We start from the raw sequence: 20299 nt of genomic DNA on the forward strand, positions 1-20299 counted from the left end.
CTGGGAACTGGAACAGTCTCAAATTGAAGAAGAAAGAGAACAGGAGTTCACTGGCGCTTTCTTGACATCTGAAGGCCTCTGAGCTCGTCCCTACACGTCCACGGTGGACCAGCGCTGCCGCCCTCCGCCACGCTACAGCTTCTTAGTCTAAGCCGCTGAGAGGCCTCCCATGACATTTGGGGCTTGTGCTAATTGAACTAGCATTGCTGATTAAGCCAAAACCTTTCTTCATTCTAGAGCATTTACTGCATATGGGGTGGAGAGAAAAATGGGGGAGGGGGGAGGAGGGGCGTGGGGAGGGAAAGAAACAGCCAGCACCAGCGGCAATAATGAACCCTTATCACACACCAACATATTAGAGTCTGACCACAACGAAACCAGCCCAACTGGGCATCCCGGCAGCGCACAACAGAATGAAGAAACCCATCTCCTAAACGCTACAGGCCTGACTTTACCCATTTGGGGACCTGAACACTGTTGTCCTGCAAAAGCCCCCAGGGGACTCTCATGTGCAGTCAGGGTGGAGAAGCACTGCTCCAAGAGAAAGGATTTGCTGAAATGCATTACAACTGGCATTTCTGCAGTAATGAGGTGGGTTTTCTACAACACAACACTGCTAATGTAATGGTGCAAGTGACTACTCAGAGCCTAGGTGTCCTGAATGGTGGAAGGGTCTGTAAGACAAATGGAAGGTCCCTTCCAAGACTGATCTTCACGATGACATAAATGCACACGTGCGAAAGCAATGGTCTGTCCAAACACTGGATGCTCTCTGTGCCTCGCCTACCTCTAAGTAGACTGAATTAGTGAACTTAAGGCCAAGCCAACATTTATCTCTGCCTCTTGGGCTTATGGCAGGGGTCAGTAAGAATGATTTTTGTGATTTTAAAAGGTTGAGGGAAAAAAAAAAAGAATATAAGACAGAGACCACATGTGCCCACATACCTAAAATATTTACTATCTGGACCTTTACAAAAAACATTTGCAGACTCCTGGCTTCTGGCAACCATAGGTGACCAGATGTCCCCAGTGCGGGTCCACACTGGTGGGCACTTTCTCTGCCAACCTCACAGCCAAGGGAAGACCTGAAAAGCCTTGAAAGGATGAAACCAGGTGGAAACATGCGCTCAGTCATCCTAAGAATCTCAAGAAAAAAACACAGCCACTAACTGCCAAGCTCCCTAAGGAGCAGCGAGAGGCTCTTGTCTCCATGTGCACAAGGCGACGGTCCAGGAGAGCGAGCCCCCAGTCTGAGTCCCACTGTGCCAGGGCTAACTGTACCATCAAAGGAAAGCCCAAGATGCCCACAGACGCACTTGCCAAGGTGACCCTCAAGTCAAAGACATACCTGGGACTAAGTGCAAAAAGCAACATCCCCATTCAGCCCCAGGGGCCAACATGGCCATGTTCTCCACGGTTAACCACGGCACTTAGCTGATAGTTGGAAAGGATATCAGAACACATAACACCCAAGAATGATTCACACTTAGGAAGCAAAGTCTAGAACCATGCCACTCAGACAGCAACAACCAGCTGCTAATGGGAAGCACCCGCAGAGGCCTTCCTGCTGACCCCAAGCACCCTTCCACACCCGGTCCAGGTGACCCCACTGACAGACTCTGCAATCAACCTATCAAAGCCAGAAAAAGAGGCACGTTTTCCTGAGACAGCCTCCGTGGAGGCTGACAAAAGAGCCTTAACCAGGCTCCCAGAAACCAACGGAAAGCAGTATTTGGTTATCTCCAAAATCAATTGTCATAATGTATTCAGCAGACAGGAGCGCTCTGTGTCATATACCTGCACTATATCACATCCCTCTGTAGGTCATTTGGCTCACAAAATTGATTTAGGACAGATTATTCAATTCCATTCTACATTTTCATGTTTTGGAACTCTGCCAGGAGCAACTTCTGTTCTTCCAGAGGTCAGGAAGCTATGGACAAGGCAATCTCCTGCTGTTGTAAATGGAACTCCATATTCCCTTTATGAATTTCCTGTCAATCTTCAAATTACTTCAAATATGATTGCCCTTCATTTAGACAGTGTTTCATGTCTCCATGTCTACCTTCTTCCCATATCCGATTACCTCCTTGGCTGTAGACAGCTCTCCCTCGGAGCTCCTCTGGGCGCCTGTGTCGGAGGGAGTTTGGGTGGATGGGGACAGGAAGGGCCACTGCAGCCTCTGGTTCACAGCAAGTTCGTTGACCACAACATACATAAGCGAGTATGTCTTGCATGTTAAAAATTCCTGCTCTTGGTCCCACTTTCCCCACCAACCACCACCATATGCCCTTATTCTTTTTTGCAGGAAAACACGTGAACTGTCATTGCTGTCTTCTCCTCTCACTCCAGTCGGGCTTTCCCTGCCCTTTTCCCAGCCACCAGCCACTCTCTATTTCCCAGTCCTGCTGCCAGTGTCCCCTCATGTGTCCCCCATGTCTGACACCCATCACCTCACCCACTCAGTGCTCCCTGGTCTTTCTGCCACCTGACCAGCTGCTATTCTCAGTCACTCTGATGGAAGAGGGTCTTCTCCTCAGCCTCTTCACATCAGAGGGCCCAGCCTCAGTCCTAGGTCCTCATCTTTCTGTACCCCCTCCTTTCAGAAACCGCATCCATCCATCAAAATGCACACCAGTCCCAAACCTCTATCTCCATATCCTAGTCCCCTCTCCCAAACCCTGACTCACATGCAGCACCTGTTCCTACCTCCAATGTGACAGGTTCTCAATGAGAACCTCGGGCCTCCCACCCCTGACCACTGCATGCCACCTTTCCAGGCTATCCGGTCAAAAATCACCCACAGGCCCCTCTTTTCCACATCACACGTCTCTGTTTGTGAGCAACCGTGAGGTCTATCATCCAGCCATACACAGAATCCAGCCACTTCACATCCCCACTACCTGGTGCACACCACCATCGCCCTACCCTGGGTTAACGGAATGACCACCTAATGGGCTCCTTCTTCTGTCCTTGCCCCCTGAAAGAGCTGGCAGAGTTGTACACTTAGAGCCTAAGTCCATTCACGTCACTGCTCTGCTCAAAACCCTGCAGTGGCTCCCTATATCCCACAGAGTAAAAGCCAAATTCTCCCACTGCTTACAAGACCCAACCAGAACTGCCCACCCTCTCACCATCCACCCTTACCTCTCAGCCCAGCTGCCATGAGCTCTCAGTCACCATCCCCTCAGCCCTCCTCTCTGCTCCACCACACCAGCCTCTTCTGTTGTCCCCTCCCCTGGGATGCTCTTCCCCAGATATCCACTTGTCTAACTCCCTCACCTGCACCAAGCCTGTCCTCAGATGTCACCTGCTCAACGAGGGCAGCCCTGGCCTCCCCTGGCCAGCACTCCAATCTCCCCTCACCTGCCCATCCTCTATCCCATTGCCAGTGGCCCCTTTATTACCATTCCTGTTCCTGTACCTGTCTCCCCATGACAGAAGGTAAGGTTCCTTGGGGCACCATCTGTCCTCTTCACTGATATCACTCAAGCACCTAGAACAGGGCCTGGTCCTTGGTAGGCGCTCCATAAATTTGAATTTAAAAATTGTTGGTCTCAAAATCTGAGTTTCCTGGAAACCAAAATAAAAACGGAAGTAAAATGAGTTTCAGTTTGAACTACGTACCTGGTGTTTGAGGAACAGCAAGCATGCGGATGTGGTTCAACAAACTCAGCCGGGGTGAGGGGCAGAAAGTGAGTTCGGGAGCAGGCAGAGGCCAGGTCGTGTGAAGCTTGGAACCACTTTGCCTTATCCTATGAGGGACACAGGGAGACCCTGGAGAGTTTTGAACAAGGATGGCATGATCTAATCTATCTTTTTTAATTAAATTTTTGATTTTGAGACAACTGTAGATTCACATGCAGTGGTAGAAATAATACAGAGATAATCCATCTATCCTTAACCCAGTTTCCTTCACTGGTGACATCTTGCAAAACTACAGCACAATATCACAAACAAGATATTGACATTGATTCAGTCAAGATATAGAAGATTCACATCCCCACAAGGACCCCTGTTTCTTTTTTAGTGTTACAACCACATCCTTCTACCCCCAGCTCCTCCTTAACCCCTGGCAACCACTAATCTGTTCTCCATTTCTATAATTTTCTCATTTCAAGAATGTTATATATAAATGGAATCATACAGAGTGGAACATTTTGGGATTGGCTTTTTTCACTCAGCATAATTCTCTGGAGATTCATTCCAGGTTGCTGTGTATATCAGTAGTTCAGTCCCTTTTATGGCTGAGTATTATTCCACGGCATGGACGGGTCAGTTTGTTTAACCCTTCATCCACTGAAGAACATCTGGGTTGTTTCCAGTTTTTGGCTATTTCAAATAAACCTGCTATGAACATTAGTGAATAGGGTTTTGTATGAACATAGTTTTCATTTCTCTGAGATAAATGCCTGGGAGTTGAGATTGCTGGGTTGCATAGTAGTTATAAGTTTAGTTTCATAAGACCCTGCCAAACTGTTTTCCAGAGTGGCTGTAGCATTTTACATTTCCATCAGCAATGTATGAGAGATCCAGTTCCTCCACATCCTCACCATCATTTGCTATTATCACTATTTTTTTAAGAAGAAGAAGAAGATTGGCCCTGTGCGAACATCTGTTACCAATCTTCCTCTTTTTCTTTTTTTCTCCGCAAAGCCCCAGCACATAGTTGTGTATCATAGTTATAGAGCTGTAGCTCTTCTATATGGGACACCGCCTCAGCACGGATTGATGAGTAGTGAGTAGGTCCGTGCCCAGGATCCGAACCAATGAACCCCGTGCCACAAGTGGAACGCATGAACTCTACCACTACACCACCGGCCCGGCCCCCTATCACTATTTTTTTTATCTCAGTCATTCTGACAGGTATGTAGTCATATCTCTTGTGGTTTTAATTTGCATTTCCTGAATGGCTAACGATGTTGAACATCTTTTCATGTGTTTATCTGCCACTTGTATATCCTCTTCAGTGAAACGTCTCTTGATGTCTTTTGTGCAGTTTCTAGTTGCATTTTTTTTTTACCGTTGAATTTTAGTAGTTCATATATTCCATTTCCAGTCTTTTCTCAGATATGTGATTTCCAAATATTTCTCCAAGTCTGTAGCTTGTCTTTTCATCCTCCTAACAGGTTCTTTTGCAGAGAAAAAGTTTTTAATTTTGATCAAGTCCAATTTATCAATTTTCCTCTTACAGATGACGTCTGGTGTCAAGTCCAAGAACTCTTTGCCTTTTCCTTGCCCTAAAACATGAAAATTTCTCGTATTTTTCCCTAAGTTGTATAGTTTTGCATTTTAGATTAGAGTTTGTGATCCATTCTGAGTTAATATTTGTATAAGGTGTGAGACTTAGGTTGAGGTTCCTTTTTTGTCTATGGATGTTTGATTGCTCCAGCACCATTTTTTGGAAAGGCTATCCTTCCTCCATTGCATTGTTTTTGCAATTCTCAGAATCATTTGAGAAAACAATTTCTCAAAAATCATTTGGGCACATTTCTGTGGTTCTCTATACTATTTTCTGTACTGGGTTCCCTGTACTGTCCCATTGACCTCTGTGTCTATTCTTCCAACAATACCACATAGTCTTGTTACTGTGTGAGTCTTGAAATTGGGTAAACTGATTCCTCTCACTTTATTCTTCCTCTTCAAATGTGTTTTAGCTATTCTTGTTCCTTTGTTTTCCATATTTATTTTAAAATTAGTTTTCTATATCTACAAAAATTTTTGCTGTGATTTTAATAGAAATTACATTAAACCTGTATAATAATTTGGGGAGAAATGACATCTTTAACATGCTGAATTTTCCAATCCATAAACATGGTATGTCTCTCCATTTAATCACATATAGTTTGATTTTTTTCATCAGGATTTTGTAGTTTTCAGCATAAAAGTCCTATAAATGTCTTGTTAGATTTACAGCTAAGTGTTTGTTTATTTTTCAAGGATTGTATTGTATTTTTAATTTTGGAATCCATGTGTTCATTGACAGTATGCAAAATAAAACTGATTTTTGTGTGTTTATCTTGTACTGGGCAAGCTCGATGAACTCACTTATTAATTCTAGGAGCTTTTGCTGTTGTTGTTGTTGATTCCTTGGGATTTTCTATGTAGATAATCATGTCATCTGCAGATAAGGTCAATTTTATTTCATCCTTTCTGATCTGTAAGCCTTTTATTTCTTTTCTTATCTTATTGCACAGGCTAGAACTTCCAGCACCATGCAGAATAAGAACAAGCATCCTTGCCCTGTTCCTGATCTTAAGGGAAAATCATTCAGCCTTTCATTATTAAGCATAATTTAGGTTTTTGTAGATGCTGTTTATCAAGTTGAGTAATTTCTCCTCTATTTTCAGTTTTCCAAAAGTTTTTAATCAGATGTTAGATTTTGTCACATGCTTCATTACATCAAGTCATATAATTATTTGGTTTTTCTTCTTTATCCTGTTAATACGGTGTATTACATAACTTCTTTTCTTTTCTTTTTTTTTTTTTTTTTTTTTTAGATTTTATTTATTTATTTTTTCCCCCCAAAGCCCCCGTAGATAGTTGTGTGTCACAGCTGCACATCCTTCTAGTTGCTGTATGTGGGACTCGGCCTCAGCATGGCCGGAGAAGCAGCGCGTCAGTGTGAGCCCGGGATCCGAACCCGGGTCGCCAGCAGTGGAGCGCGCTCACTTAACCACCAAGCCACGGGGCCGGCCCCATAACTTCTTTTCAAATATTGAACCAGACTTGCATCCCTGGAATAAACTCCACTTGGTCATGGTGCATAATTCTTTGTATATATTGCTGAATTCTGTTTGCTAATATTTTGCTAAGGATTTTTGCATCTATATTCATGAAGGTTGTTGGTCTGTATTTTTTTTTAATGTCTTTTTCTGGCTTTAATATCACAGTAATATAACTTTATAAAATGAATTAGGTAGTGTTCTCTCCTCTTCTATCTTCTGAAAAATACAATAACCAAAATAAAAAACTCCGTGGACGGCCACCATAGCAGACAGGAGGGGTCAGAGGAAAGAATCAGCAACATGAAAGATAAAACAATAAAAATTACCCACTCTGATCAACAGAGAGAAAACAGACTGAAAAATAAATGAACAGATGCTCAGAAACCTGTGGCAGTATGGCAAAAGAGCTAACAATCATGTCATCAGAGTCCCAGAAAAAGAGGAGAAAGACAGCCGAGCGGAAAAAGTACTTGAAGAAATAACGACTAAAAATTTCTGAGCTGTTTGCCTGGAGTAGAACAGTTATTGTCTAAAAGTTTTCTATCTTGCTAGGCTGTCTCTTTCCTGGTCCTCTGGCTAGAGAGAGAAGACTTCGGTTGCATTTTTTTTTGCGCCCATTAGTATTTATGGGTTGCCAGCTTCTCTGGTTCAAATCTGTGATATGTAAGGCAAAAGAACACTCAAGGAATTCACTACCACGTCATTCCTTGGGTCCCGAGGTCCCTAGCTGGTCTGCCTTCTGTCTTCAAGAGTCTACGTTTATTTTATATATAATGCCCAGGATCCTTAGTTGTACTTAGAGGTGGGAATAGGGAAAAGTACATCACCTCCATCTTCCCAGAAGCAGAAGTTAACCTACATTTTTAGAAAAATCATTCTGACTACTGTAGGAATAATCACCTGTAACTTGTCAAAAGCTGAAGCAAGGAGACCTGTTAAAAGGCTAATGAAATTACCCAGGTGAAAGATAATGATGGCTAGGGACGAGGGTGATAACAGTGGAGGTGGTAAGAGGTAGTTAGATCCTGAATATACTGTGAAGAAATAAAGACCACATTTACAAATGTATTAGATATGGGAGATGAGAGAAAGAAAGGAGCCAAAGATGATTCCCAGGGTGTTAGCCTGACAAGTAGAAGAATGGAGTTGCCATCAACCAAATTAGAGAAAGCTGAGGAAGGAGCAGGCTAGGGGAAAAGAATGATCGAGTTGTTTTTCAACTGTGAAGTAAGAGATGCCCATCATACAGCCAAATGGTGGTGTTAGGTAGGCAGATGGATATGAGCCTGGAATTTAGGGGCTTGGGTTCAGGCTGGAAAGATATATTTAAGACACAGATGATATTTAAAGCCATGAAACCAGGTGAGACCACCTGGGAATGAAGTAGAAAGAGAAGAGTACCAAGGATGTAGTCCTGCGCTCTCCAATGAGAACTGGGATAAGGGAAGCAGCCAGCAAAAAGATATTGAGAAGAAGCAATCGGAGAGCTAGCAGAAAAGCTAGGCTAGAGGAGTGTCCTAGAAGACAAGTAAAGAAAGTGTTCTAAGGAGGAGGGAGCAATGACCTAGATTCAGATGCAGCTGATAGGGCCAGTAATATGAAGACTGAGCTTTCATCACTGGATTTAGCAAAGTCCAAGAGGTCTTGGTGATTCTAACAAAGCTGTTTTTGTGGCATAAAGGGAAAATCCAGATGTCGTGGGTACAAGAAAGAATAGGAAGGAATTAGAGACAATAAATATAGACCTGAGACAGGTGATTCACTAACTTCACCTCTAATTGAGGACAAAGATGCCTTTTCTTCCTTAAATTAATCTTTACTGAGGACCTACTTTGGGTTAGACCCAGAAAAATAAGGAGCTATAAGGGGAATAGGACATGTAGGGAGAGACATAAACATAATAAGTGTTTTGGATTTTAAGAGAAGATCATAGACAAATATATGGAATACCACAATGGAATGGCAAATTCTATACTGGATGGGAAATCAGGACAGAATTCTTCAAGGAGGGGATGCTTTGAATATTTGTCTTGAAAAGGGCTATCACGAGGATCAATGAACCTCTTCATACGAAAGCTTTTAAAAAATAAGGTCCTGTAGAAGTACGTGCAATTAGGAGGATACTAAGTATTAATGAAACTTAGGCAGTTCTGATGGTGTCACTGGCAGGGAAAGACCTCAGTTTACCTCTTAAGAGAGATGGAGAATTACTGAGTTCAGTGAACATACCATGTCCTTTAAGCCAAAAGAATATGATTGGGCAGTGCTATAGTTTAATTCTCCCTCCCTAACATTTTTAAAGTGTCTTACAGGAGGTTAAATGCAAGTCACGCTACAGAACAAAGACACACAAAAGTCTATCCTCCACCAAAAAAATAAACAAACAAAAAAACACCAACATATATCCCTCCTACTCTCCACCATATCAAGCTTGTTGGCTTAAGCTTTTTGAGTACGCAAACCATCATCCTAAACTAACATTACAAGCAAAGACCAAATTATATACTTTTTTAAAAAACAAAGGGCAGTGAAATAAGCCAGCCACAAAAGAATGATTGTGGATTCCACTTCCTGTATGATTCCTGTATGATTCCACTTATATAAAATACCTAGAGTAGTCAAATCCAGAGACAGAAAGTAGAATGGTGGTTTCCAGGGGTTGGGGGTGAGGGGAAAATGGAGAATTACTGTTTAATGCGTAGAGTTTCAGTTTTGCAAGATGAAAAAAGTTTTAGAGATGGATGGTGGTGATGGTTGCACAACAATGTGAATGCACTTAATATCACTAAACTGTACGCTTAAAAACGGTTACAATAGTAAATTTTACATTATTTGTATTTTACCACAATTTTTAAAAAATAATAAGAAATTTAAAAAACAAAGAGAGGAGACTTTTGCTTCTGCCCATGAAGAAGTAACCAGGGTAGGCCTTACTCTCTTGCTGTGAACAACCAGAAAACTGGAAAAAAAAATATATATGAAACAACTAATTTCAGACATTGGACAATAGGCTGCACAAGATTGTGATAAGGACAAGCCCTGTAATTGCCCTTTCTTAGTGAAAGCACTTTCCAGACTGCATGGTAAGGCGGGGGAACCCAAGCAGAACATCACAGCATACCGAATTGGTGAACTATATCAGAGCTCAGGGAGGCTGAGGCAGCTGGAGACTGTGAAGAGCAGATATGTGGGAAGGCTCTGAAGAGAAGAGAGCTACATAAAAAGAGCTCCAAAAATCTGCATGGGGGTCCCTTTCATCTGTTGTCAAATTCCAAGCAGCACATGAAACTCAGTGAGGTGAGGCAAAAACTGACCAGGGAGTTGTAAGTTGAACAATTTCCACTGCTCAACAGAGGGTTGGGAGACTTTTCGAGTTTTGACCAGTCAGAGTGGAGAGTCCCAGTTGAACCACCAAAGCACTAAATAGAGACAGCAGAAGGACTGCACCTCAATAGTGGGACTAAATTGGCCCTGGAGCAAAAGATACTCTGCATCCAACCTAAAAAGCTTAAAACACAATCTTGAAAAATATCATGCTAATCCACTAGTAACTTATCTTCCTGACAAAACAAAGTCCAACATTCTTTTTAAAAAATGACAGAATCCAGATACTTTCTGTAATATTCATAATGTCTACCATCCAATTAAAAGTTATTAGACCTACAAAGAAGCAAGAAAATAGGACCAAAAACAAATGAAAAGGTAATCAATAGGAAGAGACCCTGAAAGGCAGAGACGATGACCTGTCCAAATAAGGATTTTAAGACAACAATTGTAAATATGTACCAGTATTTAAAAGACAACATGAATACAGTAGGAGATAAACAGAAGACATTAAAAAGAACCTTCACTTGTAGAGGTGAGAAAATATATATATGTTGGAAATGAAAAATTCAATAAATGAGATTAACAGCTGATTAGATGTGCAGAAGAAAAAGAACTGGACAACACAGAAATAGTAACACCCAAAATGAAACACAGAGAGAGAAGAGACTGGGAAAAAGAGCTTCAGCGACCTGTGGGACTATATTAAGTACTGTAACATGCCCAGAAGTTCCAGAAGTGAGAGGAAGGTATGTAGAAAAAATATTTGAAGAAATAATGGCACAAAGTATTCCAAATTTTATAAAAACAATAGACCCTCAGGTTGAAGAAGCTTAATGAAACGCAGAAAAGACAGACACAAAGAAAACCATACTGAGGCATCAAAGACTGGGAGGACAACCTTAAGTACAGAGGAAGAAACATAAGAACAGCACAGATTTCTCATCAGAAATTATATAGCCAAAACACAATGGACGAAAAAGTTTTCAAGTGGCAAAAGAAAGAGTGTAAACCTAAAATTTTACTTCCAAAAAGTATTCTTTAAAACTAAGGAGAAATAAGGACTTTTCCAGATAAACAAAAGCTGAAAGAATTTGTCACCAGAAAACTTAAGCAACAAAAGATGTTAGAGGAATTTCTTCAGGAAGAATTAAAATGATACCAGGTGAGTAACCACCAAAACAACAACAAAAATCCCACTAAAGTAGATAGAGACAATACAGTGATGTTGTCAGTGACAGAGATAAAATGGAACACCAAAAAACACAGAACTAATAAAAAAGACAGAGGAAAAAGGACAGACAAATTAAAAAAACAAGTAGCAAGACAGTAAATTTAAACCCAATCCTACCAATAATTATAATAAACATAACTTGTCAAAATATTCCAATTAAAAGGCAAAGACAAGGTAAAAACAAGACCTAATGATATACCGTCTACAATAAAACCCACTTTATATATAAAGATAAAAATAGGTTAAAGAAAAAGAATGGAAAAAGATAAACTGTGCAAACATTAACCAGAGATAAAAAAAGGACATTTTATAATGATAAAAATGTTCATTGACAAGACATACCAATCCTACATGTGTGCACACAATAACTGACAGAATTCAAAGTAGAAATAAGGCAATACTCCTCTCTATGTACTAGATAAATCAAGTAGACATGAAATCAATAAAAGAATAGAAGACTTGAACAATACCATCAATCAATTTGTCCTAACTGAAACTTTTAGAACACTCCAGCCAGTAAGTGAAGAATACATACTAATTTCAAGTGAACATGGAGAAGTTTAAAATAATACAAAATATATTTTCTGACTAAAAAAAATTAAATTAGAAGTCAGCAAAAGAGAGGTATCTAGAAAAACCCTAAATATTTGTAAATAAAATGCCACAATCCTAAAAGACTCATGGGACAAAGGAGATATCACAAGGAATTTTAGAAAATATTTTAAACTGACTGAAAGTAAACATACAAGATAGGAAAATACATGGGATAGTCATAAATTTCCACTGGCAATGTAAAATGATACGGCCAATCTGGAAATCATTTGATAGTTCCTAGTTAAATTTGCAACCACCACATGACCCAGAAGTTGTACTCATGGGCATTTGTCCCAGAGAACAAAATTTGATGTTCACAGAAAAACTTGTACGTGAACATTAATAGCAGCTTTATTTTTAGTATCAGTACTGGAAACAATCCAAATGCCCTTCAATAAGTGAATGGCTGAACAAATTCTGGTACATCCATACAAGGGACTACTACTCATCAATCCAAAGGAATGAATTATTGACACATGCAACAACCTGGAGGTACCTCAAGAACATTATGTTTAGGGCAAAAAAGCTAATCCCCAAAGGCTGCTATTATATGATTCCACTTATATAACATTCTCAAAATGACAAAACTATAGAGATGGAGAACAGATTAGTAGTTTTCAAGGGTCAGGAACATGGGGTGGGATGGAGAAGAGGTGTGAATACAAGGAGGTAGCACAGGGAGTTCTTTTGTGGTGATGAAACGTTCTGTTCCTTCACTGTGGCAGTGGTTACACAAATCTATACTTGACATAAAACTGCATAGAACTGTATATATATATATATACATGCACACACACAAAGAAATATGCAATTTAAAATTATGATGAACCCTGAGTAATGCCTGTGTTCTAGTTAACAGTATATCAATGTCAATATATCACTATATCAACGTCAATTCCCTGAATTTGACATTGGTCTACAGTTATATAAGATGTTGCCATTGGGGGAAAGTGGGTGAAGAGTACACAGGATTTTTTATATTATTTTTGCAACTTCCTGTGAGCCTACTTCAAAATAAAAACTTTAAAAATATATTGAATACAGCTCAAGCAATGCTTAAGACGGAAATTTATAGGTCTAAATGCTAATTTCAGAAGAGAAAAAACATCCAAAATCAATTATCCTAGCTTCTACCTTAAGAAACCAGAAAAAGAACAGCAAAGGATATCCCAAGCAAGTGGAAGGAAGAAAATAATAAAGAATAAAAATCAATAAAAAGAAAAACAGGGCCGGCTCGGTGGTGCAAGCGGTTAAGTGCGCGTGCTCCGCTGTGGCAGCCCGGGGTTCACTGGTTTGGATCCCAGGCGCACACAGGTGCACCGCTTGTCAAGCCATGCTGTGGCGGCGTCCCATATAAAGTGGAGGAAGATGGGCACAGATGTTAGCCCAGGGCCAGCCTTCCTCAGCAAAAAGAGGAGAATTGGCAGATGTTCACTCAGGGCTGATCATCCTCACAAAAAAAAAAAAAAGAAAAAGAAAAAGAAAAACAGACAAAAATATAGAAAATCAATGAAAGCAAAATCTATATATTTGAAAAATTCAATGAAATTGATAAACCACTAGATAGATTGTTCAAGAAACAAGAAAAAAGACAAGTTACAAAGTTTCACTCAGTAGTGAAAGAGGAGACATCGTTATAGATCTTACAATAATGAAGAGGATAATGATGCAATATAAGAGACACTTCATATCACTGAACTTGATAACTTAGAAAAAAATGAATATCTTACAAAACACAAATTACTAAAACTGACTCAGGACATAAAAATCTGAAAAGTTTTTTAAAACTAAATTCTTAATTTAGTTTTAAACTAAGTTCTAAATTCTTAATTAAAAATCTTCCCACAAGAAAACTTGAGGCCTGGATGAATTCTATCAAAAATTTAAGAAAAAAATAACACAATCCAACACAAACTCTTTCAGAAAATGGAGGAGGAAAAACTGCCCAATACATTTATCCCATACAAAACCAGGCAAAGATACTACAAGAAAACTACTGAACAATTTCCCTCATGAGCATAGATGTAAAAGTTCTTTAAAAAGTATCAGCAAATCAAACTCAGGAAGATAGACAGATGATAGATTAGATAGATAGAACGACAGAACGATAGAACGATAGAACAATAGATAGATAGATAGATAGATAGATACATACATAGATAGGTAAAAAGATAATCCATCAGGACCAAGTGGGGTTCGACTCAGAGATGCAAGGTTGGTTTAACATTCAAAATTCAATAAGTGCAATTCAAAATATTAACAGAACAAAGGAAAAATAACCCATGATTATATCAATAAATGCAGAAAAGCATTTGACAGGATTCAACACACATTCATGACAAAAAAAAACAAATTTTAAATTTAGGAAACAAGAAAAAGAAGGAAATTTCCTTAAGCTGATAAAGAGATCTATGAAAAACCTACAGTTAACATTATAATTAATGGTGAAGGACTGAATGCGTTCCCTCTAAGATAAAGAACAAGGCAAGAAGATCCACTCTCACCACTTCTATTCATTATTACAATGGAGGCCCTACTAGACAATAAGGTGGGAAAAACAAATAAAAAGTATACATATCAGAAAGGAGTAAGTAAAAGTATCTTTATTTGCAGATGACAAGACCATGGGGGAAAAGGTTATTAAACTAATAAGTGACTTTGGCTAAGTTGAGGACATAAGTTCAATATACAAAAATAAACTGTATTTCTATTTACTAACTAGCAATTAGAAATGAAAATCTTTTAAAATTACCATTTATAATAGCATTCAAAAACATGAAACATTTGATGGGATAAATTTAACCAAATATGTGCAAGGTGTGTATACTAAAAACTTCAAGACACTCCTGATATAAATTAAAGACTTAATAAATGGAGAAATTACAATGCACATTGATTGGAAGATTTAGTATTGTTAAGATGCCAATTCTCCTTGAATTGATATATAGATTTAAAGCAACCTCAATCAAAATCCTAGCAGAATTTTTGGAAGACGTTGAGAAGGTGATTCTAAAATTTAAAAAAGTTATAATGCAAAAGACCTAGAATAGTCACAACTATTTGGAAAAAGAAGAACAAAGTTACCTGGTTTCAAATATCCAGTAATCAATACAGTGTGATATTAGCATAAGGATAGGCATGTAGATGGAACAGAATAGAGAGTCTAAAAACAGACTCAAGCATGTATGATCAACTGATTTTCGATAAAGGTGCCAAGGTATTTCAACAGGCAAAGGAGAGAATTTCCAAAAAACTGTGTCAGAAGAACTTGGTATCCATATTAAAAATGAACCTCAGCCCTTACCTAACATCGTACACAAAAATTAATCTAAATATAAAAGCTAAATCCATGAAACTTTTAGAAGAAAAGGAGAAAGCTTTCTGATCTTAGGGTAGACGAGGGTTTCTTAGATACATCTACAAAAGCAATATGCCACAAAGGAAAAAAATGATAATTTATATTTCATCAAAATTTTTAAATTCTGCTCTTTGAAAGACACTGCTTACGGGCCGGCCCCGTGGCTTAGCAGTTAAGTGCGCGCGCTCCGCTGCTGGCGGCCCGGGTTCGGATCCTGGGCGCGCACCGACGCACCGCTTCTCCGGCCACGCTGAGGCCGCGTCCCACATACAGCAACTAGAAAGATGTGCAACTATGACATACAACTATCTACTGGGGCTATGGGGGAAAAAAAATAAATAAATAAAATTATAAAAAAAAAAAAAAAGACACTGCTTACAAAATGAAAATGCAAATAACATAATGGAAAAAATATTTCTCATACATATATCCGAAAAAAAGGACTAGTATTCAGAACATACAAAGAACTTTTGTAACTCAATAACAAGGAAACAACAGCCCAATAAAAAAATGGCAAATATTTCAACAGACACATCACAGCAGACATACAAACAGCTAAGAAGCATATGAAAAATGCTCATCATCATTAGTCCTCAGGAAAATAAACACTAAAATCACAATGAGATACTAATATCTATGATTAGTCTTTAGGAAAATAAAAACTAAAATCACAATGTGATACCAATATACATCTAGCAGAATGCCTAAAATTGACTGACTGACATGAACAAGTGTTAGTACAAATGACAATAAACTGGAAATGTCATATGGGACTTGAGGGAGTGTAAAATCATTCAACAACTTTGGAAAACAGTTTCGCAGAACCTTATAAAACCATTTACCATACTGTAACCTAGCCATACCACTCCTAGATATTTACCGAAGAGAAATGAAAACATATTCCCACACAAAGACTATACACAAGTGTTCGTCACAGCTTTATTTATAACAGCCAAGAATTAGAAACAATCCAAATGTCTATCAATAGGCAAGTAAACAAACAGACTGTACCACGGACTACTACTCAGCAGTAAAAAGGAACAAAACACATCCACATAACATGGATTAATCTCAAAAGCATAGATGCTGAAAGAAAGAAGCAAGACACAAAAAAGAAGCCAGTACATACTATATGATTCTATTCACATGAAATTCTGGAAAAAGCGAATTTAATCAACAGAGACAAAAGAATATCTGAATGGAAAGAGGCACCAGAATCTTTTAGGATGATGTTCTATACTTTGATTGTGATCGTAGTTACACAGTAGTATACATATATCAAAATTCATTCATCTGTACACTTAAAATAGATGCATTTGATTACATAGAAATTATCCAAAGGGAAGGGGAATTCTGCCTTCAATTAGAATGTTGTAGGTCAGAGCAGACCAACACTACCAATGGAACAAGTCAATTTTTTTAAATGATAAATTGCAAAAACTATATTTCTAAAACCATCAAAGAAATGAGGACTATATGAATTAAAATTCTACACAAGAAAGAGCCTTTGGGGGCCGGCCCGGTGGTGAAAGCGGTTGGGTGCACGCGCTCAGCTTTGGCGGCTGGGGGTTTGCAGGTTTGGATCCTGAGCAGGCACCAACGGACCGCTTATCATGCCATGGTGTGGCAACGTCCCATATAAAGTAGAGGAAGATGGGCACAGATGTTAGCTCAGGGCCAATCTTCCTCAGCAAAATAGAGGAGGATTGGGATCAGATGTTAGCTGAGGGCTGATCTCCCTCACAAAAAAAAAAAAAGAAAGAGCCTTTATAGATAAGGTAAAAATAAGCTACTAATTTTAAACACTTGCTAAGCATCAGGCTTAGTCCAAGCCAAGGGATTCTATGGGAGGAAAGAAAAATCAGCAGAGCTTTTTTGCAGTCACAAAGACTGCAACAGAATGGAAACTAAAGGAGTCCTCAACACAAGGCCTGTGTTCACCACAAGACATCTGCTGAGTTCTGGCATGTGCAAAAGGCAAGACAGGCTGATATGTCTCCCCAGGTCTCCAGGTGTTTAGAGGACAGAGTCACACTAAAGGAAAAGGGCCTATAACAAGTAAGCAATCCATCTCTCCTTCAAATCATTTGCCAGGTTTTCCACCCATCAGTGGGTGGCAGAAGCTCAAAATCTTTAACTGGTTGAACTTTCAGGACTGAAGAGACAGGGACCTATAAGCATCTCAATCAAGAACCCAGGAAGGCCACTCTCAAGAACAGGAACACTATAGGTTTCTAAACAATGGCCTTAGATTCCACCTCAAGGAGCTGGAAAAAAAAAAAAAAGAGCAAAGTAAACCCAAAGTAAGTTGAAGGAAAGAAATAATAAGGAGCAGATATCAACAAAATTTAATCAAAACATGGAAAAAATTAATCAAGCTAAAAGCTGGTTCTTTGAAAAGATTAATAAAATATATAAATGTATACACTCATGGTTAGAATGATCAAGATAAAAAATAAATAAAAGAGCATAAGTCATCAATATCAAGAATGAAAGAGGAATTATCTCTACTGGTCCTATAGACAATAAAAAGATAATAAGAGAATATCCTGAACAACTTTAGCCAACAAATTCAACAACTTAGACAAACTGGTAAAATTCCTTGAACGACAATGACCGAAGCTCATTCAAAAAGAAATAGATAACCTGTATAGGCCCATATCTATTACATAAATTGAATTCCTGGTTAAGAAGTCTAAGCTCAGAGGGCTACACTGTTGAATTCTGTCAAACATTTAAGAAAGAAATAATATTGATTCTACACAAACTCTTCCAGAAAACAGAAGTGGAGACAATGCTCTGAACTCATTTTATGAAGCCAATATTATCTTGATACCAAAACCAGACGAAGACACTAAAAGAAAACAAACCTACAGGGGCCAGCCCGGTGGCATAGCGGTTAAGTTCGTGCATTCCACTTCAGTGGCCCAGGGTTCACCAGTTAGGATCCTGGGAGCAGACCTACTTACTACTCATCAAGCTATGCTGAGGTGGCATCCCACATAGAAGAGCTACAACTCTATAACTATGACACACAACTATGTATTGGGGCTTTGGGGAGAAAAAAGAAAAAAAAAAAAAGAGGAAGACTGACAACAGATGTTAGTGCAGGGCCAATCTTCCTCAAAAAAAAAAAGAAAGAAAGAAAGAAAAGAAACCTACAGACCAATATCCCTCTTATAACTGGACACTAAAATCCTTAAAACATCATCAAATCAAATCCAGAAATATTTTAAAAGGATAAAACATCACCACCAAATAAGGTTTATCACAAAAATCCAAGGTTGGTTTAACATTCAAGATCATTCAATGTAATTTATGACATGAATATAATAAAAGAGAAAAACCAAATGATTATCTCTCTAGTTGCAGAAAAACATTCGACAAAATTCACCCACTGTTGATAAAAATTCTCAGCAAACTAGGAACAGAAAGGAATTTTCTCAACCTGATAAAGGGCACCTACAAAAAACCTACAGCTAACTTCATATTTAAAGGTGAAATACTGACCACTTTCCTCCTAAGACTAGCAACAAGGCAAGGATGTCCACTCTCACCACGGCTATTCAACACTGTGCTGATACCCACAACACAGATGAATCTCAAAATTATCACACTGAGTGAAAGAAGCCAGACAGAAAGAGTACACAGCAAATGATTAAATTAATGTAAAATACAAACTACTCTAAAATGACAAAAGGTATGTCTGTATTTTCCTAGGACCCAGATGCAGAGCAAGGAATGGATTGTAAAGGGACACAAAGAATCTTTTGGGGGTGATGGAAATGCTCTGTCTCATGGCTGTACACAACTGTCAAAACTCATCAAATTGTACACCATAAATGGATGTCATTTATTTTATGTAAATCATTCCTCAATAAATGTGATAAGAAAAAAATGATTAATATATTTAAAAACAGGAAGAGAGGAACAAATGGAAGAAAAGATGAGGAATTTCAACAGTCTCGGAATCTACAGAAAAGTAATCAAATGGACATTCTATAATTGAAAGATAGAATATCTGCAATTATTGGATGTCTTAAAAGTAAAGCAGCCAGAACAATTAGAGAAACTCAGGCAGGTCCAATAGAAGATATCCAAACTTTCATATATTTGGATCTGAAACTGAAGTTCAGAGGGGAAAAAAATACAAAAGAAAATGAAAACAACAGTACAGAGCATCAGAGATATGTGGGACACGATCAAAAAGACACCATTGAGACAATAAAAAGACAGACTACACACTGAGAGAAGATGTTTGCAATGCATAAAAAAAGGATTTGTCGGGGCCAGCCCAGTGGCGCAAGCGGTTGGGTGCGCACATTCTGCTGTGGCAGCCCGGGGTTCGCCGGTTTGGATCCCAGGCGCACACCGAGGCACCACTTGTCAGGCCATGCTGTGGCGGCATCCCATGTAAAGTGGGGGAGGATGGGCATGGATGTTAGCCCAGGGCCAGTCTTCCTCAGCAAAAAAAAAAAAAAAAAAAAGGAGGATTGGCAGATGTTAGCTCAGGGCCAATCTTCCTCACAAAAAAAAAAAAAGGATTTGTCTCCAGAATGTACAAAAACTACTAGAAATTAATTTAAAAAAAAAAAGGACAATCAACAAAAAATGGGCAAGAGATTTGAGCAGGCACTTCACAAAGGAGGACCTCCAAATGGACAATAACATATAAAGAAGTGCTCAATGGGATCAGCCCGCTGGCACAAGTGGTTAAGCAGGCGCTCCGCTGCGGTGGCCCGGAGTTCGCCAGTCCAGATCCCGGACGTGCACCGACGCACTGCTTGGCAAGCCATGCTGTGGCGGTGTCCCATATAAAGTGGAGGAAGATGGGCACGGATGTTAGCCCAGGGCCAGTCTTCCTCAGCAAAAAAAGAGGAGGATTGGCAGATGTTAGCACAGGGCTGATCTACTCACAAAAAAAAAAAAAAAAGTACTCAATGTTATAAGTTGTGATGTGGTGATTTATAATAAGAAATATATATTTGGTCTATATGCCTGTTCCTGGCACAAAGATCCTTTAAAACACTTGGAATTTCCTGAATTGATGAGAGTGATCAC

At 39.2% G+C, this 20299-nt stretch overlaps 1 protein-coding gene across 9 annotated transcripts in view; it reads right to left on the reverse strand.

Moving 5' to 3' along the window:
- The window catches only part of PCBP3 (poly(rC) binding protein 3), a 265412-nt gene that overhangs the window by 213639 nt on the left and 31474 nt on the right, over positions 1-20299 (reverse strand). The window contains exons 1-2 of one of the 9 annotated variants that reach the window (XM_087417911.1): positions 3425-3514; positions 2087-2182 (exon numbers count right to left, since the gene is read on the reverse strand). The exons of 6 other annotated variants lie outside the window; for them this stretch is intronic. Coding sequence is in view for 1 of the 3 variants with exons in the window: in XM_087417904.1 (XP_087274030.1) it covers positions 3628-3652 (25 nt within the window). In the remaining 2 variants the exon portion in view is untranslated. Of the gene's footprint in view, positions 1-2086; positions 2183-3424; positions 3515-3627; positions 3756-20299 lie in introns of those variants that run through there. 2 more of the 9 variants (XM_087417904.1, XM_087417912.1) reach the window with 2 other exon arrangements.

This window comes from Ceratotherium simum, chromosome 27 (genome assembly GCF_057802395.1).
Source record: "Ceratotherium simum simum isolate JZ-2026a chromosome 27, ASM5780239v1, whole genome shotgun sequence".
Taxonomy (NCBI): Eukaryota; Metazoa; Chordata; class Mammalia; order Perissodactyla; family Rhinocerotidae; genus Ceratotherium; species Ceratotherium simum.